Below are 22438 nucleotides of genomic sequence, written 5' to 3'. Positions count from 1 at the left end.
CATCAATAAAGCTAATAAGGTACCTCTTTTTACTGTTGGAGACAGGTTTGATGGGTCCACAAATGTCAGCATGTACCAACTGTAGCCTCTGTGATGCTCTCCACAAGCTCCTCTTTGGAATTGCGTTCCTGTGTTGCTTTCCCATCATGCAATCAGTGCATACTTTGGATGATGCTTTCAGCTGTGGTAGCCCTCTCACCATCTCCTTATACTACAATGTTCTGAGACCCTTAAAGCTTAGGTGCCTATATCTACAATGCCAGAGGTGTGTATTGTCTTCAAGAGTTATTTGAAAACAAATGGGAGCTTTTGTCATAACTCTTGCGGGCAGTATGAAAATCCTATTTGCAGACATTGATGTTTGCATAATGAGCCCTTTCTCAGGATGATAGACTCTGCATTCTCCATGTTGGATCAGAATAGCCACTCCTTTCTCTTGCAATTGTCCAACACTTAGCAAATTGTTTCTCAACTCAGGAATATAGAAAACATCTGTAATTACCTGAGTAACTCCAGCAACTTGCATTCTAATGTTTCCCTTTCCCAATACAGTCATCTTGGAATTGTTCCCGAGCTTTACAAATTGCCGGAATTCCTCATCAAGATCCGAGAACCACAGCTTATTTCCACACATATGATTGCTGCACCCCGAGTCAAGAAACCAAACATCTTCTTTCCTTGATTGGTTAAGCTCCACATACGAAATCAATAGCATCTCCTCTTTCTCATCAAGTTCTGCATAATGTGCTCCCTTATCCCATTTAGGACACTCATATTGAAAGTGCCCTAATTGATGACACTTGTAGCACTCAACTATAGCTTTGTTGAATGCTTGCCTGCCCCTTCCTCTGCCTCTTCCTCGAAAAGCTCCACGACCACGACCTCCTCTTCCAGCAAATTTATCATTATAGGTCACCTTCAATGCCTGCTCATCTCTTCCATGCCCATTCATCCTCTGCTCATGAACCAACAAGCTACTTTGCAACTCATCAATGGTTAAAGTGTCTAAATCATTAGACTCTTCAACTGAACACACAACATAGTCAAACCTTGAAGTCATTGATCTCAGGATCTTTTCAATGATCACCACTTGCTTCATGCTTTCACCATGAATCTTCATCTTGTTTGCTATGGTGAGTGTTTGAGCAAAATACTCATCAACACTTTCACCCTCTTTCATCTGCAGAACCTCGATTTCTCTTCGAAGTGCTTGAAGTTGTGCCCTTTTGACTCTTGTGGAACCTTGGTACTTCTGCTTCATAGAGTCCCAGATATGCTTACCAGTCTCTTTATTGAGGATGGTCTCCATAATGTTTCGATCTATGGCTTGGAACAGATAATTCTTGACCTTCAAGTCTTTCAGCTTGTGATCTGCAATTGCCTTCTGTTGAGCTTCAGTAGGCTCTATTCCTTTTGCTGTGGCAGGGATTCCATTCTCCACCAAGCTCTAATACTCCTTTGAACGAAGAAAATTTTCCATAAGCATAGACCAATGATCATAATGGCCATCGAACTTAGGAATTGCAGGTTGAACAAAGTTACTACTTTCAGCTGCCATACTTTGATCACTCTTTCTCTTATCTTACTCTCTTTTCACTCTTTCTCTCTACAAGAAACCGCGGTTTCTTTTCTCTCACAATCAGGCCCCGTGATGGGGCTCTGATACCAGATTGTTGTAAACTGTAGACATAATGCAATTCACTCACAATATGAGAATGAGTCTTATTCAATTCAAAACAAGCTATGGGCTTATATAAGCCTTACAAAAGAGATTAAAAAGGAAACAAACAGCCCACGTAAGAACGTGGTAAATGGCTAAGGAAATAGTCAAATCCTACCAACATGTCCCAAAAAATAGGAACTATTAACAGAATGAAATTCTAACAACTTTGACTACTTTAACTGAACATCCCAACAGAAAAGAGATACAAAAAGAAAAGTGAAAGGAAAGAAAAAGACAACAACAAAAATGCATTTTTTTTTATTTGGTTGTCCATTGAAAAGAAAATATTAGTATATATAAATCAAATAAAATTTGAACATTATGCTAAAATTTTGAATATAACCACCAAAATAAAACTAAAAATAAAAATAAATCTCCATCATAAGCTATACATTAAAAAATGTAAGTCCAAATTTCACTGACAATTAAATCTTGTGTTGATCAATTGGTTAAGTAAGGAAAGCTGAAGATCACCTATAAGAACTTGAGGCGCTTTTATATGGGATACATTAATTCCTCTAATTGAATCCAACTAATGTAGTCGTATTCATGACTATTTTCTACTTTAAGATTTTTTTTTCTTTCTTATATTTTTCATTTAAACTCGAGATCATCGAATCCAACTCCACTTCTTCACTGCAAAGCTCTCTCTCAACCTCTATTATACGTCTTTCAATTAGATCAATACTCATAAGATGATTATATAAGATATGATATGCTAAAATGATATTAGCTTGTATGGTGACGGGGTGGTGTGGCTTTGTTTCACTAACTATTCTTGAAAACCTTTTATTCAAAACACAAAATGCTCTTTTAATTGCATTTCTTTGAAATGAGTGTCAAAGGTTGAAAACCTGGTGAACATTGCTTTGGTTGTTGAATACTATATTCTTTTAACTTGTTGCAAGACATACCCTTTTCTCGTAGATTATGTTGTGGTGGTCATGTCAAAGTGGATGGTGATTTCTCAAATACAATTGAGTGGCTTCAATGGAATAGATCAAAGACAAAATTCTATTTTTTAGATGAAAACAAAATAATAATGGAAGAAGTTAGAACTTATGTATGAGAATTGCCCTAATTGGTTAAGTATGAAACTCTTATAATTAGAAAAAATAAAATAAAATTAAACAATGTTTCATTTTATTTTTATAATTTTTTATGGTATGAAATAATGGGGGAAATTTTTTTTAACATTCACTATAGTCATCAAACTTCAGTTTTTTATTTTTTATTTTTGAAGTATGATATGCTTGAAAATCTATTTTAGCTATTATTATGATTCAACTTATTTATAGATATCAAATGGTTAAAAATTTGAAGATAGGTAATTATAGGGATGCCAATATAAGTCTTTTTCCCTTTAAAAAACAAATTATTGACTTTAAAATATGGAAAAAAAAAAATATATGGGCCAAGGTTGTTGCACTACTAAATGAATGGTTTCAAAACTTTGTACCCTTCTATTAAAGGGAGTTGGACCCACCCAACTAATTTAATTTTTTGAACGGGTTAAGAAAATCATTTTTAATCTTTGTTTAATTTGGGCTTTATTATTATTTTTATCCAAACTTATTTATGATACTAACTCAAATTTGATTTAAGATTTTTACACTACTTATATTTTATGTTATCATGTACAATAATATTATTTTTATTTGTTTTAAAAATAATTTTTTTTAAAAAGTGTAAAATTGTAATTAATTATATTATATACTATTTTATTTTCTAGAAATACAGATAAATTTAATTTTTTTATTATTATCTTCAATTATATTATGTTATTTCCTACTTAATTTTTAATACAAATAGAAGAATTTAAATCAAATTAGATCCATTTAACTTTATGATAAAACTGTCAAATTATATTATTTTCCTAATTCTTGTGGATAAATTAAGAATATAATTTAATATTCTATCCTAATTAATCATACAAATATAATAAAAATTCATGTAGGATAAAGTTTATTATATTTAAATGTAATTAATTACAATCAATGTCATTTTTCCATATGTGATCCTAAAACACTTAATATATAATTTTGCATAATTAAAGATGTTGCGGTTAATCCCTAATTAATTAAAATTATATGGATTACTCGACATTTAATTTTATTCACAAAATTGTTCATATAAATTGCATGCAATCATAAGCAATATATATATATATATATATATATATATATATATATATATATATATATATATATATGAACATTGTTTAAATTTATCTTTTAAAAATTCAAATTCCATGTATAATGAAAACAATAAATTATACATACAAAAATGACAGAGTTTTAAGCACATAAATATCCAAACCTCAATTTCAAAAAAGGGTATTCATAAAATGCCAAATTTATAAATTTTTCATAAAACATAAAAAATATGAAATTTTTTCACAAAAATACCAAATTTATGAAATCTTCACAAAATACCCGAATTTTTAAATTTATGAAAATTGTTAGCCCAAAGGTTCTCCTAATCGGGTTTTGATGATAACAAATCATGGTTAAGTGACTAATTGGTTTAATGTTTAAGAATCTCAGGTATAAACTCAAAAATTCATCAAAGAACCAAATGGATACAAGATCGAGATGCTTGGAAGACTTGTGATCATAGGAAACTAATGTAAGATGAATGCATGAGTGCACTTAGGATTTTCACATGTTTCATGCATCTTTGAAAACTCGGTTTATTCTTTAAAACGTCGATTTCATTAAAACCCGAGTTTTTAACTAATGTACCTTAGGCCAAATGTTTCAAAATTGGCTTAATAATTTACCTAAAGACCTTGCCTAAATGTTAGAAAAGAAAGAAATTAAACAAATAGGTTTTTGGGGTAAAAAAGGCTCAACCGGTCGAGGTTATGGCCAACCGGCTCAACCGGTTGAGGAACCGATCGACCGGTTGTGGTCATCCGGTCGAGAGAGGTCAAAAACCTTCTCTCTCTCTCCCAGTAGCCTTCTCTTCTCGGTTGAGGTGTTTCTCTTAACGGTTGAGGTCCAATTGAGGCAACGGTAACCTATCATGCATTAAATGCTCTAACGGCTAGTAAACCGGTCGACCCCTAGCTCTACCGGATGAGGTTACCTTTTGCTGTTTTTGACTCCTGAGCTTAGAAACCTATAAATTGAGAACTCTACTTCATTTATTGACAAGAGAACACTTGCATTCAATAGCCTACCTACCTGTTCTTGATCAAAAAGCTCTCATTTCTTTCATAGTGCATTAAATCATCACTTACATATCCTTTAGTGCACTCTTGTGTGTCATCCTAGCTTTGTCTTGTATTTAAGTCATCCTTAAGCTAGGTTGAGGGATTATATCTTGCAAAAATCTGAGTGTTAAAGCCTTCAAGAGGGTTGAATCTTGAAGAGGTTGTGTAAGAGCCCATTGGAGCTGGAATCCAAGTGTAAGAAGATTGAAAGCTTGGTTGAAACTTCAAGTTAGTGGAACCCTCACTTGGTTAAGAGGTTGAGGAGAGTGGACGTAGGCAAGGAAGTGCTAAACCACTATAAACCCGAGTTTGAATTCTCTAAACTCTATCTCTTTACTTTTCTTATATTGTGTTTGAATTTGTTGTGATTGAAAAGATTTTAAAAACCCAATTCACCCCCTCTTTTGAGTGTTTTTCTTAACTAAGCATAGCCTTTGTTTTCTAAAAAATATTTCAATTTTTTTAAAATTTTTTATTGTTGTAAACTTGACCTCTTAACATTGATCTTGGCTAAAAAAAAGAAGGTCATGAACACAAAAGGAACCAAAGGAGAATAAATAAATAAATAAATAAATAATAATAATCAAGACCCATAGAAACATACCTCCAACCATTGATTATTTGGGACTTTGAAAATCAAATTTGATAGGTTGAGGTGCTTCTAAACTCTTAATCAATCACAAACAATGATGTATATATATGTCTGAACGAAGATTAAAGGTTCATGGACTTAACCACAAAGCTTCTGGGACTTAACTACCAGTGAAGAAAATATCGCGATATTGGCGGGTCTCGATATATCGGTGGTCAATGCTCAAAATTGAGATATTTTCTTGCTGCTATTGGGGGAATTTGAACCCCCAACAAAAGGGCGCCACTAGGACAAGCTTACCCTTTGATGCATAATATGCACTAAAGAAATATATATCAAAAGTTAGGATATAAACAAAATATTAAAAAAAAAACACTTTAAAGAACAAATTAATTATAACTATTTTATAATTGAATGAAAAATTTTCATTTAATTGATTAGTAAAAATATATCATAATTTTCTTCATAGTGTTTTTAATATTATTAATATATTAATTAAATATTAAAAATTTATACATTTATCATCATTTATTTTATAATGTATCATAATTTTAATATTAAATAGATTTTAAAATTAAACATATTATAATCACATATCACAATATTATCATCAAATAATATTTGATATAATTTAATAATCAATGTACACTTATCAAATTTATATTTTTTATTGACACGTACAATATTATATGAATATATATATATATATATATATATATATATATATATATATATATATATATATATATATATATACAATTTATTATATAAAAAAAAGTAACTTTAAAATGTCTATTGTACTTTTAATTTCATTTATAAGAGTTTTATTTTATATTTTTATAAGTTTTGATCAATTTTAGGTCTAACAATATTTTGTGTTAAAATATCCACCAAAATATATTATAATCAAATATCACAATATAATCATCAAATAATATTTGATATAATTTAATAATCAATATACACTTTCAATTTTATATTTTTTATTGACACGTAGAATATTATACATATACATTAATTTATTCAACAAAACAACTTTAAAATGTCTATTATACTTTCAATTTCATTTCTAAAAGTTTTATTTTATATTTTTATAAATTTTGATCAATTTTATGTCTACCAATATTTTATTTCAAAATATCTACTGATATATCCGATATTTCGTAAAATCGAAATACTGATATATCCGTGATTACAGATATTTTCATCATTGTTAACTACAAAGCTTCTCTTTATATTTACACAATTAAACATACCTCCAACCATTGATTATTTGGGAATTCGGAAATCAAATTTGATATGAAAATGGGTTGAGGTGCTTCTAAACCCTTAATCAATCACAAACAATGATGTATATATGTCTGAATGAAGATTGAAGGTTTAGGGACTTAACCACAAAGATTATGGGGCTTAACTACAAAGCTTCTATTTATATTTATTCTACCCATCACAAAGTCAAATTTCATAATTTATGGCTATTGATGACAATGAAAAGGAAAACTAAATCAATGAAAATTTCATAATATTATGAGCCCGTTTTTAGACCCATATAAGAAAGTGTAGCATTATTCCCAAATTTGATGGAAGATTATAAATCATATTTCTGGACCCGTTTAGGAAAATCTAACACTTAGGTCCCATGGACAAACCGAATCACACTTCCCTGTTCATAAACCCAAGAGATTAAGGAACTTAAAAACTATATAAAAGTGAAAAACGTTTCAATCCATTTTCAATATAGAATTGACACCTTTAAACTCTTTCACTCTTAACACACATGCACCCTTCCAACAATATATCCAAGGAAGCATAATATTCTAGTTGATCAGCTATGCATTAATGTGTGTCACAACATGGTACTTGTAACATTTTTCCCTATGGAAATGCCAATTAATCTTGATGAGTTATTTGCAACAACAATAGAAAGCAAGATTGAGAAATGGTTCTAAAATTTTTTTTTACGGCATGGAAGGACAAGTTGGGATTATTACAGGCCAAGTGGTTGAACAACTAGTCATGTCCTGGTTCCTCTATGGGTCATGTACCCATCCAGCTATGCATTTATTTATTTATCTTAAATTGCTATATTTGAGTAAGGAAAAAAAAAGGGAAAGTTGTGTTTGCAACCAACTATTTGAAAGTAATATGACAATCAAACTCCAATAAGCTAGAATATGTGATTTGACTGTCAAAAAGGAAAATATTATCTTTCTCATGCACTTTTTGCTGACTCCATTTTATGTTCCTAAATTGCGCCTCCATGCCTCCTTGTTAGTTGCAACCTTGTCTCTATATTAGCAACAAGCCCTCTATGTCACAGGAGAGACTGAAAATTTAAAAAATAAAAAAATCTAAATTTGAAACCTATGAAAAATCACTCGACCCGACAACCAACTATTATTTCCCTAATCTGAAACCTTTATTCTCTTTGATTTGGAAGCATCTCTCTCTCTCTCTCTCTCTCTCTCTCTCTCTCTCTCTCTCTCTCTTTCTCTTTCTCTCTTAGCTTCATCACCCACACAATCTCGAGACCCATCTAAAATTTCCCAAAAATTGTCTTATTTGAGAGAAAAAAAAACACCATTAATCCACAACTCCCACATACATGTTTCTCTTTTGTCCACATAAAAGTGCAACAAAATGGAGCATTCCATCATAAGAATGTCCGGTTAAAAGACGACTTCAAGAGGCACATTTGTGATTATGAATTTACTACAACAGTCCGTACCCAAACGAAAAACTAGAATCCAAAATATTGGCTTTGTCAACAAGATATCTCTTCTTGTCATTGAGTCACATTTTGCCCTAACCCCAAATTGAAATTTGAAGGTAAATAATTTTTATTTATTGTTCTTTAGTTCATTTGTTTGAAATAGAGCACATCAACGATTTTGGAGTCGTTAGTGGACTTGAAATTTTGTGTTTTGTGGAAATCATATCATTCTCAAATAACCATATGACCTACAAGTCGCATTGAATCCATATGGAACTTAACAGCATATTCGGTTGCAAGTTGTATTGTTATTTTGGGGATTGTACCTTAGGTACTACCTTAGTTAAACTTGGGTACTACCTGTTCGAAGTCTTGGAACTTTAATTAGGGACATTACTTACTTCATTTGGGACACTTAGAGTATAACATTATGTGATTAATTAGTATGCTCAATTGGTTTACCTTTGTCATTTTGGATATTGTACCTTAGGTACTACCTTAATAGCCCTTAGGTACCATCTTAATCAACCTTAGGTACTACCTTAACTAACCTTAGGTACCGCTTTAATCAACCTTAGGTATTACCTTAACCGACCTTAGGTACTACCTTAGTTAAAGTTGGGTACTACCTATCTGAAGCCTCGGAATCGTGACCCTTAGAGCATGCCATTGTGTGATTATTTTGTGTGGTCAAGTGGTTCACCTTTGGCATTTTGGGGATTGTACCTTAGGTACTACCTTAATAGCCTTTAGTTACCACCTTAATCAACCTTAGGTACTACCTTAACTGACCTTAGGTACTATCTTAGTTAAAGTTGGGTACTACCTATTCGAAGCCTTAGACCATCATTTGTGACCCTTAGAGCATCCCATTATGTGATTATTTAGTCTGTTCAATTGGTTCACCTTTGGTATTTTGGGGATTGTACCTTAGGTACTACCTTAATAGCCTTTAGGTACCACCTTAATCAACATTCAGTACTACCTTAACTGATCTTAGGTACTACCTTAGTTAAAGTTGGGTACTACCTATTCGAAGCCTCAAAACTTGAATCCCACACATTAATGGTTATTTTTTGAATTTTGTAGTTAATCATCACTATTATTATCCTAAAATGTGGTATGCATGTGTGAATTATATACGTTTTGTACTATCTTTTGCAATAGTCATTACTTGATTGATTGATTATCAAAAATTAACCAACAACAATTGTGTCATCAGATGACGAACATGCAAACATACTATGTAGTGTTTGTGGGTCACCGACATGGAGTGTACGATTCTTGGGTTGAATGTCAAAAGAATGTGCTCCTTTATAAGGGGAGTGTTTACAAAGCATATACTTCTAGAGAGGAAGTTGTCCGAGTTTGGTTGTTCTATGCACCAAGATGGAAGAGAAGTGATGAATGTTCATCAGCTGGCAAACCAAAGTCTAAACATATAGTTGATGATAAGCATTCCTTGCAAAATATTTTCATATACATATGTAATCAGTTTCTTTATTGGCTTCTTTGTAGCATGTGTTTTGCTTATTGTAATATCTAGTTTAACATAGGTTATGGAAATGTGTTATGAATATCAATGTCTAGTAATGTATTTTTCGTAGTGTTTACAGGTACTATGTGATTATTATTATTATCAACTTTGTTAAATTGAAAATGATGACTCAAACGTTTGGAACATAAGACAATTTGTTTGTTAAAGCTCATAACATAAGACAATTTGAGATTTTTTTTACACATCATAAGCTTTGGAATAAATTTTAGTTGAGATGTAAAGCTAAAAACTGTATATAGGGAAATTAAATTATAGCATATTTCAAATTTAAATTAAAGCTAATATGTCAATATAAACAAAAATAAATTTCTAATTATTTAAATTATGTTTGTTTTTTTTTATATATAGAAATTATATTTGGATAATGCAAAAATATTGTAATTAAAAAATATAAAAAGAGAGAAGAAGGGCTAAGAAATTTTCCTCATCTATAATTTAATCATGGACAATAAAATTATAGGAATTTTTTTCTTTATTATTTTTGTGTGAAAATTTTCAAAACCTTAAAAAAAAAAAAAAAAAACCCTTTATTGGGAACTTAAATAATGTAAAAACAATTTTATTGACTTATTTTCCCTAAAAACAACTATACATTTATACAATAAACAAATTCTCGTATCATTCTTTATCTTCTAAAAAAAATTATTAAACATATTTTCTAAGTAAAATTACTATTTTCTATTTTAAATAATAAGAACTATTATTTGAACAATTTGCATACAAATCCTAAGTTTTCTTTCTTAAAAAAAGGAAAGTGACTTATGTTTTGTTCCTTATGATTCTAATGTGTCATTTGTCTTGGGTGCATTTGGCTTGTGAGAGAAGTACAATGGGTTTGGTTGTCATTTCTATTTCATATTTCAACCTTTCAAGCATTCTCTGAGGCATCTCCTCCTACATTCCAGACATTCTCCAAAGAATCTTCTTGTACACCCTGCATTTTTCTAATTCTCATAAAGTTGTTCTCTTTGTTTGATCGTCCATGAAAATGTCCAAATAAGAGAAAATTAAATTTTTTAGGATATTTTTTTAGGTCAATGAGAATAAAATAAAATAAAGTAAAAACATTTATTTTTCTTCCTCAATATTTTTTTAACCTTTCTCCATAGGAACTATACTAACATTCATCTAAAAAAGCTATAAAAACATGATAGAGTCATCTTCTCTTGAAGAAAGAAAACATAAAAAGGATACAAAATAACCAAAAAGGTCTTCATTCAGGCTTCTCATCCCACCTGCTCTTATTGTGTGTATCTATCCCACGTATCACATTTTCCAATTACATCACAATAGCTGGTATGAGTTGCTTGGTACAAATATCATTAGGCTCATTATCATTAATCCACCCACAAAAACGCATGCGCCTTTGCATTAGAAGACTATCTATTGGTGTTGAGGAGTTGATCAAGTATGGAAGAGAGTGAAGAGGGTTCTGGTCCAAACTGATGTCTCTCTCATTGGTTCTTTTTTCTTCAACTGGTGGATTACAGTCTTCACTTCCTGCAAAACAAGTGCTCATTCTGTAGTAAAAAATGATGGTCATGAGGTTGTTTGAACTTTGGATTCACTTTTTTTGGTTTTGTTTCAAGGAAATGCATTCTTGTCAAAGATGTTAACTTTTGTTGTTTGGTTGAGTACAAGAAAATTGAAAACAAGGATGTTAACATTCTTGTCAAAGATGCAAACCAATAAAGATTACAAGGGTTGCATCAAATACAGATAAAATTTAACACAATTACTTGAAAATATGAGCATATAGTCCAAATTACCTATTTCATTGGTCTGTGATGTTGCGTCTTCAACTCTAGTTGAGGGTATAGCAATAGATGACTGATTGGAGCCAAAATATGTGCTCTAATGACACATATTCGATATGATTTGTGCACCAAAGGACATTCAAATCACCCAACTTGACCTAAATCAATGCTAAGACCCTAGCCATGAGTTTAATCCGTACTTTGGAGACTTATCTCAGGTTCAAGCGAAGAAAATTGTGCAAATTAAATGACTTTAGATTTTGAAAAATCAAGAAATGACTAAATGAGGAAATAAGTGAGTCAAGACTCAATGAACGTAAGGAAAGGCAAAACGAGGATATCATGAGGTTGGAAGATGATAAATGACCATTATGGAGTAAGAAAGAAGGCAAGAAAGCATGGGAAATGAGGCATGAAGCAAGATTTAGCTGCATGGAAATTTAGAACTCAAAAATCTGATGGCATTATAGAATCTAACTTTGAGGACAAATTTGGAATACTTTCTGGAGTCCATTATATACATACTATATATCGTTTCAAAGCTTGGGAAGTCAGGAGTCCAATACTTCAAATGGTTTGCAAATCGGAGCTGAAATAAAGAAGTTATGGCCACTTGAAGACAACTGCACCAAGCTGGAGGGTCATTTCGAAATGATTTCGAAATTCAACTTATGATTTCGAAATTCAACTTATGAATTCGAAATCCACTTCGAAATGACACCAATTTCGAATTCACCCACTGCCACTTTGATGTTCTGCCTCCTCTACCTTGGGAATTGCATCTAAAGCACTCCATCCACCTTAGGTGGACCCCACACGACTAGAAATCACCATTTTATTATTTTTTAATCATTTTTAGGAAATTATTTTGCAATAAGTGGCCAATGAGAGTGTGTCACATGTTAGATAATTGAGGATATTATATAAATTGTCTCAATTCTAGGTTTTGGGGATCTTGGATTTTTTTTGGAGAGTTTGACATTGAAGGTGGAAGAAGACGAGAACTTTGGTTTGTTTTCTTTTTCTTCTTTATTGAATATATTGTTTTTAGTTTCTTTTGATTCAAATTATGGATTTTTACCCTATTATGGATTGTGAATGTGACATCACCCCCAGGAGAAGCTAAGAGCCAACTTGGGGCTTAAAGCATGAAAACCTAAGGGCTAGAAAACCTATGGGGACAATGGGTAAATTATTATAACAATGAGATTAATTATTGGTTGGGTAACAATTTATCATTTTTTTTATCCTATCCTTGTGAGTTCGTTTAGGGAATGATACGGTAGGTTATTACTTGATACTAATGATTCTTGGTAATTCTTGATCATTAGTTATCCTCGTCTTACCTACCATTATTTGCCCCTAAACAAAGCTATAAGGAGTAGGAAGGGTTAAAAAACCAAATCTTAAATTGATAATCAATCTCATTCATTTGATAGTTTTTGGAATCTGTTTTAAAAACGAAAAATTAGGTTTCAGATGCAATTTTGAGTTATAGAACTCAACTTGATCGCGAGTGGCCAAGGATCCCAAAACCCTAGGATCATATTACTTAAAATACCCTTGTTTTCTCTCATTTTTATACCCTAGGTTGGATTGTGGAAAACCCCAAACTTGAATCAATTGAATTTAAAATCAATATTCATTTTTTCTTATTAATTTAATTTCTTTTACTTAGTTTCACATTATTCACATATTGTTTTTCACTTAAGGATTTAAACAAAAACAATTCATTTATTCTAGTATTGACAATTTTCTTAAGCCAGTCCTTGAGAACGATACCCGGAATACTACAAAAGTCGTAGTGACTCTTTCTCTAGTTTTTCTTGACCAGAGTTACTACATAAAAAGGCTAAGTATTTTGGTACAATAGAGAATTTCAGTCAATGACGTGTCATTATCATCTCGTGCATTGCCTTCTGATGAATCACCCTTTAAAAGTGAATCATTCAAACAAAAAGTAAATGTTAAGTTGGGTTTCTATTTTACCAATATTTCCATATCAGTCTATGGAAACCAAAGAAATCCCTAAATAATCACATAATGGGATGCTTTAAGGGTCACAAATGAAAGTCCTAGGCTTCGGATAGGTAGTAACCAACTTTAACTAAGGTAGTACCTAAGGTCTATTAAGGTAGTACCTAAGGTCTGTTAAGGTAGTACCTAAGGTTGATTAAGGTGGTACCTAAGGGCTATTAAGGTAGTACCTAAAATACAATCCCTAAAATAACAAAGGTAAACCAATTTAGCACACTAATTAATCACATAATGACATGCTCTAAGGGTCACAAAAGTAGTAAGAAATGTCCACAATTGAAGTTAAAAGGCTTCGGACAGGTAGTACCCAAATTTAACTAAGGTGGTACCTAATCTCTGTTAAGGTAGTACTTAAGGTACATTAAGGTGGTACCTAAAGGATATTAAGGTAGTACATAAGTTACAGTCCCCAAACTAAGAAAGGTGAACCATTTCACCATACTAAATAATCACATAATGACATGCTCTAAGGGTCACAAATGAAGTAAGTAATGTCCACAATTGAAGTTCCAAGGCTTCGAACAAGTAGTACCTAAGTTTAACTAATGTAGTACCTAAGCTCCGTTAAGGTAGTACCTAAGATACATTAAGGTGGTACCTAAGGGCTATTAAGGTAGTACCTAAGGTACAGTCCCCAAAATAACAATGCAACTTGCAACTAGATATGATGTAAGTTTCATCTGGATTCAATGCAACTTGTAGGTCATATGGTTATTTGGGAATAATATGATTTCCACAACCCAATACAAAAGTTCAAGTTCGTCAACGACTCCAAAATCGTTGATGTGCTCCATTTCAAACAAAGGAACTAAAGAACAATAAATAAAAATTATTTACCTTCAAATTTCAATTTAGGGTTACGGCAAAATGCGACTCAATGACAGGAAGAGATATCTTGTTGACAAAGCCAATATTTTGGATTCTAGCTTTCCGTTCGGGTATGGGTTGCTATAGTAAATTCACAATCATAGATGCGCCTCTTAAAGTTGTCTTTTACTTGGACATTCTTAGGATGTAATGCTCCATTTTGTTGCACTTTTATATGGATAAGAGAGAAACACACAGGTTGGAGTTATGGATTAATGGTTTTTTCTCTCAAATGAGACAATTTTTGGGAAATTTTATATGGGTCTCGGGATTGTGTGGGTGATGAAGCCAAGAGAGAGAGAAAAAAATGCTCCCGAATCAAAGAGAAGAAAGATTTTAGATTAGGGAAATTACAACCGGTTGTTGGGTCAGGTGATTTTTCATAGGTTTCAAATTCAGATTTTTTTGTTTTTAAAATTTTTAGTGTTTCTTATGACATAGAGTGCTTGCTACTGTTATGGAGACAAGGTTGCAATTGACATGGAGGCATGGAAGGGCAATTTAGGAATATAAAATGGAGTCAGCAAAGAGTGCACGAGAAAGATAATATTTTCCCCTTTGACAGTCAAATCTCATATTCCAACTTATTGGAGTTTGATTGTCATACTACTTTCAAATAGTTGGCTGCAAACACAACTTTCCCAAGTGTTTTTAGGTAAAAAAAAAAAACAGTTTTTAAAATAAACATTAAAAAACCTGTTTTTTAGTAATTTTAAGAAGTATTTTTAATATTTCTAATACTTGAAAATTTTTATCATTCAAGTGATAGAAATACTAAAAATGCTTTTTAGAATCACTTTCAAACACACTCTAAGAGTGTGTTTGATAGTGATTATAGAAAGTGTTTTTAACATTTCTAACACTTAAAAAATTTTATATTTCAAATATTATAAATACTTCTTAAAATTACTGTCAAATATACTCTAAGTGTGTGACAAAATTTTTGAAACACTTTTAAAAATTTTTAAAAATCACTTATATTGAAAAATCATTTATGGTGTTATTTGGAAAAAAAAAAAACACTTTATAAGTAATTCCCTTAAAAATACTTTTAAATAAAACACTTACCAAAAACGTTTTGATGAGAAATACTAACAAAGTGATTGTTAATAGGTAAAATTAAAACGACTATCCAATTGAAATGATTTTTAAGTTTGGGATAAACACAATTGCCAAAGCCTTACAACATGCTTTCCAAAAAAAACTAAGCAAAATTCCTCAAATTGTTTTTATTCCTAACAATAACTAAGAGGCAAAAAAAATATTTTACTATCTTCTTTTTCAAAAAGCAAAGAGGTAAAAAAAAAAAAAAAAAGAGAAAGCAGCCCTTTGAAAACAAAAGCAACTAGCATAAAATGTTTTGCCATTTTTTTTTAAAAATGACAATATTGTGAGGACACAATTTCTAAAACAATTTTTCAAGACATATATTTTTAAGTTATTTTTTTTATGAAAAAATCCATATACTTTTAATTACATTTCAATTTAATTTTTAAATTTTTTATTTTTAAAGCAATGCCAATCCGAAAGTATATCTAGATATTAAATTTACTTTTCTGTCAAAAAATTTCATCAAAATGGATGGACAAAATCTTACAACAAATCTGTGAGTACTTCATAACCCATTATATGCTTGTAAGTTGTAACATGCACGTGTATTTGATATGTCGTAATAGATTTTTTGATAAAAAAAAATAAAAATTAAAAGCATACTCTATTTGATATTTAGAGATATTTTAAGGTTGATATTATTGTAAAAAAAAAATAGAGTGCATTTCACAGCTTTCAATTTGAAGTGTTTTTAGTAAAAGGGTTTTCTTTGTAAGCATGTTTAGGAGAATCATATATCTTTTTTCGTAAACACTATATGTGATACTTTTTAGCGCTAAAAAAATTTTTAAAATTGTTTTTGAAATTTTATCAAACATCTAAAAGTACGTTGAGAATGATTTTGGGAAGTGTTCTTGGCATTTCTAATGCTAAAAACACTTTTGAAAATCACTATTAAATGTACTATATTTTAATTTTTTTTCAAAAATACATTTTAAGTTAAAAACACTTCCCAAAATCATTTGTTCGATGAAATCTTAAAATCAAAATCAAAATATGAGTGAAAATAAAAAATATTATTTTTATAACTTCTAACTTTTTTTTCCCTCCAATGGGTGGTTATTTGGTTAAAAGGACAAATTTTTATTTTATTTTATTTCAAATGGGTTATTTGGATAAAAGGGTTGCTCTCTTTCTTCTTCTTTTTTCCTCCTTTGAACCAGCCACTAAAGAACACAGATACGATAACAAATAGCAATATGGGCGATATGGGTGATGGGAGGTTCATTCGGCAGCCAATGCAGGCCCATTGTAAACTTCGTCCAAACCCCTCCACACACCTCTACTACTTATACATATCCCATCTCCTTCAATTCTCCATCTTCCCCACTCTGCCTCTCTTTTTCCTCTCCCCCTCAATCTCCCCTTTACCAGGCACTCATGAGTCACCACCAAGGTCCAGGTAATTCTACTTCTCTCTTTCCAGAGTTCGAACTTCTACAAAAATGTGGCTCTGAATTCTGACAGCTGGTTTGTTTGTGTTTCTTTGCAGTAACCGCATATCCCCCACCCAGCCATGTCTATCCACCTCCGACTCCATATCCTCCACCAGGTCAGGTGTATCCACCGCCACCATCGTGGGAGGGGCAGCATCAAGTTATCTATGTTGCAGCGCCGCCTCCAGTGGGGTACCCCATGAGAGATGGTGAAGGGCACCCACAAAATCACCGTCCGGTTGAGACCAAAAGCAGGGGTGACGGCTTCTGGAAAGGATGGTAATGGTCCCCCACTCTCATCTACAGTATATGATCTTGTATTTTTGTTAAGTTTTTCTTACATTTTGTTATTGGTTTTGGCAGTGCTGCTGCCTTGTGCTGCTGCTGTGTCTTGGACTGCTGCTTTTAACTGATCTGAACTGCTTTTGTAACCCTCGCCTCCTTTCACATTGGAGAAGGGGACCCAGGTCTTACCCCCTATTGTATTCTTTAGCATTGATTAAGATGGAGATCTCAAAATTATTAAGTTGTTTGATCAGACTTTGAAAAACCAAATAATAATAGTAACAATAACAAAACTCGACCAGATTTTGGCTTGGTCATATGCCTTGTGCACGGTTATGTAAATTGAAAATATTTTACATAATATTTTTATATGTTATTTTAAATTTATTTTACTTATTTTAATTCTTATATATAAAGATTAAATAATTTAAAAAATAAATAAGTTTTTAACTAATTTTAATTATATCCAATATTTCTTTCATATATTTTCTACAAGACAATCAAATATGAGAATTATTTTCGTTAATATTTTTTTTCTTGACACTTTTCGGGAACCAATCATAACCTAGGAAAAAGTATACCATATGCAAAATTATAACATAAATTCATGGACCTTAATCCAAGTCCTAAAACTAAGTCTAGATCAAATCGTATCACATAATATAAAGCAGAAATCTCAACCAAAAAACAGGTCTAGATCAAGTTTGTAGCCTTAGAAACTACTCTAGAGAGTTGAAAAGAGTTTTGCTTCAACTCTTTGATGAGTAGGTGTTTGAATATTTTAATAAACAAGCAACTGAACAGATAAACTGATCTCTCAGCCAGAGGAGGAAGATCAAAGAGCATGTTGAGGTTTTATAATCTGTGGATATCTTTACTAGCAGTGTGTGGAAGGGTTGGGAATTATTTCCAGATTGAGTCTTTTGCTCAATGAGATAAAGCCAGCAGGCAGAGGAAGATATAGGCATAGTACCAGTATTTTTTACATATGGCATTTACTCAAATAAGATGGTAGACGATTTCACATATCAAATATGCCCACACTGGGAATAAGGTTTGTTATACCTCCACACTTATGACAGATTGGAGATTAAAGGGACAAGGGACAAGGGACAAGGGGCAGAATTTTGCAAAATCCATAAGATATGCAAATGTCTACCTGGAAATGAAAACTACACAATTCCATAAAGACTCCAGGAGCATGAAGTTCTATGAAACAAGTTCTGTAACATGTTGTAAACACAACATACATAGACCTAAGGTGAGGAAAGGAAAAGGAACCAAAGAAACTAAAACCTTGTTTATCTCATGGGTTAAACAAATAAAAATGAGAACTACTGTCATTATATTTCGCCTTACTATACCAATCCCAGCACTAACCCAAGAACCCTTTGCATAAGGATATTAATTGTGGCCAGTAAGTATAACTTCATCTATCTTCCAACCTAAACAAAATAGATAAACCTGAAATTTCCTAAAAATAAAAATTTCACAAAGATGTGTACTATCCATCAGACGGCCCATGTCAGATAGCTTCTTGTATCTAACAGGAAATGCAGCACAAGATGTAGAAAACAAAATAAATCAATTTACTAAATGAATAAGCCTTCACCATTTCAACCCTTCTCCAAAACAACTCTTGTGCATTCATATGCACTCCAAGTAGTCTTCTCCCATATAATTACCCAACAAAATTCTCTGAAAAAAATCACCAGAAACTGTAAAAATAGTTTTTGCATTTTCATGTTCAAATCTTGTCTAAAAAAGAGCACATGTGGGCATGCCCGCGCACAAAAATACACAAAAACAGAAATCGACATGATTTGATGAATTTGCTGTTTTTAATTTTCCAAACTAGAATACTTCTCTCTCTTTTTTGAAAAGGAAAATGCATGTCTGGAATAAAACAGGCCCCCAAGCATCCCCTAAGAAATGCAGATTAAAATTTTCAAATGGTAATCACAACAAAAGCTATTTGCTCAAGTATCCAAAAAGTAGTCAGGGATGAAAAGCCATTATATTCAAAACCAAAACTACAAAATTTCCAGCTCAATATTTCCAGAAATAAATAAATAAAACCACATCCTAATCCTTTTATAAAACTCCTCTCAACTCAATGGCAAAATTCACCATTCAAGGGGCAAAATCCCAACTTCCAACACAAATATAGACTGGATTTACTCAACCAAGAAAAGGAGCTCTGCCGACAGAAAACTAAAATTTTCTCTGAATTCAAACCAAAAAAACCATCAAGCCAAGCCATTAGACAAGCATTTTTAGACAACTTTTAATTGTTTTTATTTTCAAATTTTCAAAAGATGCATTTATTAAACAAAACAAGAACAAGATTTTCCCAGCAAATTCAGACTAAATCTTCAAAACAGCAATAACAAAAATATCCATTTTGTCTTTTTTTTTTTTTTTTTTTGCATAAACTAGGTAGGTCATGCAGAAGAGAACCAAAATTTTTCATCAGATAAAATGGAGAAAAGACAATAGGTGCAGAAGCAAGCCTATGAAGGAATAGAAACATTTCAAGTAATAATCAAAATCTTCGCAGACATCTGAACTGCCAAAAACACAACCAAACAGCAAGAAGATTTACGTTTCTCCCCAAAAATTCCAGCCTATCCGCCAATAGCCTTCTAAGTTCAGCAGCTAAGATAATCAGAAAGCAGAAAAATCCCATCTACAATGAAAGCCAAAATTCCCTAATACCCAGAACAAGCCAAAACAAGTTATGAAGACAGCCAAAAATATTTTAAATTGTAAACAAAATCATCCGTACCCATCTAAATTCATGAGAAAATTTCACTTTCTCAATTCTAAAAAGACAAAAAAATACAAAGATAATATCTTTTCCTTGCCCCCTGGGCAAAATCCCATCCTACCCTTTCCCAGGCATCCAGATTCAGATTCAGATTCAAAATTCAACATTCAAGAAGAGAAGTTCTCAGTTTCAAAGAAAATAGAAACCCACCAATCAAAATTTCAGCTAAACAGAAAATGCAGGAAAAAGGTATATAAAACACAAAAATGCATTTCAAGTAATAATCAAAATCTTCAAATCCCAGATGAATTCATCAACAAGATCCATCAAATAAATCCCCAAAAAACCCTCTCAACTCGAAATACAAATCAAAATCTTTATCTTTTTCAGAAAAACAATAAACAACTTAGAACCTGAGCTTGGAAAAGAACCACCTGTTCTTGCCAGTCTTGAACCGCTCCTCGAGCTTCTTCTTAGTCTCCTTGGCAGCCGTCACCTTCTTATCCCTTGACTGCAGCACATCGGGAGAGACAACGTCCTTGAGGTCTACATCGAGAGTATAGCGAGTGGGCATGATGTGGTTGTAGTTGACAAGCTTGATGAAGGCCTTGACTCTCGACTTCTTCGCTGTCTTCTTAGCCGAGTCCTTGCGGATCACCTTCTTTGGGTACTTGGCGATGCCGGCAACGAGGCAGTGGCCATAGGGGCGGTCACGTGTACCATCGTCGAATGAGCGCACGATCACGGCCTTACGGCCGGCGAAGCGGCCCTGTAGGAGGACTACGGCCTTATTGGGTTTGAGGAACTTCACCATTTCTGTGGGATTTTTGGTTGCGCCTGGATATTCTCTCCGCTGCCGCTCCTCCTTTACTAGGGTTTTCGGATCTGATTGGATGGGTGGTATATAGAGGTTTTGGGTTTTTATTGGACCCTCATTTGTTCATAGAATTACATAAATGCCATTTTAAAATTGAAAATAAAAGAAAATAAAAATGTTTTTAATTACATTTGAATTTTTTTATAATAAACATTAAATATATTTAAATTATTTTATTTTATTTTAATTTTCTAACTTAAAAATAGAACAATGTAAAGTAAATTTTACCTCATGCATTATCCAATTGGTTAAAATCTTTTTTTTAAGTGATGTTTAATTTTGAAAAAAATGTGAAAGAAAATAGGAGGGGAATACAATAAAAAGAAAAAGAGAAGAAAAATAACAAATAGATTTAAAGTTAATAAATTATTTATCTATACAATTTCATATTCACTTAATTTATTTTTAATTTTTTATTTAAAAATTAAATAATTTAAAAAATCATGTTTCTTGCTAATTTTGATTATACTTGATTTTCTCTTATATTTTTTCATAATATAACGAAATATGAGAAATATTAAAGAAAAAAAAATGATAAGTTATGTTTGGTTACTAAAAAATTATAAGGAATGAAAAAAAATACTAAGAAATTTCATGTTTGGTTGTACTTAGAGTTGCAACTTGGTGAATTAGTTAGGTTAATAACTAACCCAAACTTAACTCAAGTTAAGAAATAATCAACTTAAATTCAACCCAACATGAACTCTACCTCGATGTACTTAATCTAGGTCCAACCCAACTTCATTTTTTTTTAAATTTGGGTTGAATTCAAGTTATTGAAGTTAGACTTAGGTTAATTGGGTTGCATAATTCAAAATCTATCTATGATATTTATTTTAATATATTTATATGATAATTTAAGTAACAAATAGGACAAAATTTCAAGATAGCAATAAAAGGATAAATATAAATTTATATATTTTCTAAAAATAATGAAAAAAATATGATGTAATATAATTTGATATTTTTTAAAAATAAAAAAAGAAAATAAATATTATTATATAGGATAAGATGCATTATAAATATTATAAAAACATTCAATTGGGATCGAGTTAGATTCAAGTTGTTTGAACTTAAACTAACCCAAATTGACTTCAGATTGAAAAAATATAACCTAAGTCCAATATAAGTATTGAAAATGATTGTAAGTCCGCCCACACGTCAAGTTTGGTTCAAGTTGGATTGATCAATCCACCCAGATTGCACTCGTAGTTTTACTATAAAAATTATTATCAAATATAATTAAAATTAATAAGAAACTTATGTAATTTCAAATTATTTAATCTTTATATAAAAATGTTAAAATAGGTTAAATAAGTTTAAAATAGTATATAAAAATAATTTATTGATTTTAAATATTTTTTATTTATGTTTACTTTATTTCTTCTATTTTTTTTTTAATCTATTTTATTTTCCTTATGTTTTCTTTCACATTTTCTCGAATCAAACAAAGTGACGAGGGAAATGATTTTTTCATGTTTGGTTTTATCATAATT

General features: G+C 31.5%; 2 protein-coding genes across 2 annotated transcripts; one reads left to right on the top strand and one right to left on the bottom strand.

Moving 5' to 3' along the window:
* The first annotated feature begins 16754 nt into the window (after nt 1-16754).
* Nucleotides 16755-17542, top strand: LOC100853332 (cysteine-rich and transmembrane domain-containing protein B-like). The gene is made up of 3 exons (XM_003634758.4): nt 16755-16976; nt 17067-17289; nt 17374-17542. The coding sequence occupies exons 1-3, from the start codon at nt 16790-16792 to the stop codon at nt 17417-17419; spliced, it is 456 nt and encodes a 151-aa protein (XP_003634806.2). The 5' UTR covers nt 16755-16789; the 3' UTR covers nt 17420-17542.
* Nucleotides 17543-20317: 2775 nt separating this feature from the next.
* LOC100250703 (large ribosomal subunit protein eL27) lies at nt 20318-20970 on the bottom strand. The gene has a single exon (XM_002267442.5). It carries the CDS (start codon nt 20877-20879, stop codon nt 20472-20474), a length of 408 nt encoding a protein of 135 aa, XP_002267478.1. The 5' UTR covers nt 20880-20970; the 3' UTR covers nt 20318-20471.
* Between the last annotated feature and the right edge of the window lie 1468 nt (nt 20971-22438).

Source organism: Vitis vinifera, chromosome 19 (genome assembly GCF_030704535.1).
Source record: "Vitis vinifera cultivar Pinot Noir 40024 chromosome 19, ASM3070453v1".
In the NCBI taxonomy this organism is placed as follows: Eukaryota; Viridiplantae; Streptophyta; class Magnoliopsida; order Vitales; family Vitaceae; genus Vitis; species Vitis vinifera.
This window is presented reverse-complemented; position numbering and strand designations above follow the sequence as displayed.

What these genes read in the sequence shown, in the direction of transcription:
- LOC100853332 (XM_003634758.4), top strand. Translation starts at nt 16,790, where the DNA reads ATGGGAGGTTCATTCGGCAGCCAATGCAGGCCCATTGTAAACTTCGTC. An exon ending in GAGTCACCACCAAGGTCCAG is followed by an intron (nt 16,977 to 17,066) that starts GTAATTCTACTT and finishes GTTTCTTTGCAG; the next exon opens with TAACCGCATATCCCCCACCC. An exon ending in GACGGCTTCTGGAAAGGATG is followed by an intron (nt 17,290 to 17,373) that starts GTAATGGTCCCC and finishes TGGTTTTGGCAG; the next exon opens with TGCTGCTGCCTTGTGCTGCT.
- LOC100250703 (XM_002267442.5), bottom strand. Translation starts at nt 20,879, where the DNA reads ATGGTGAAGTTCCTCAAACCCAATAAGGCCGTAGTCCTCCTACAGGGC.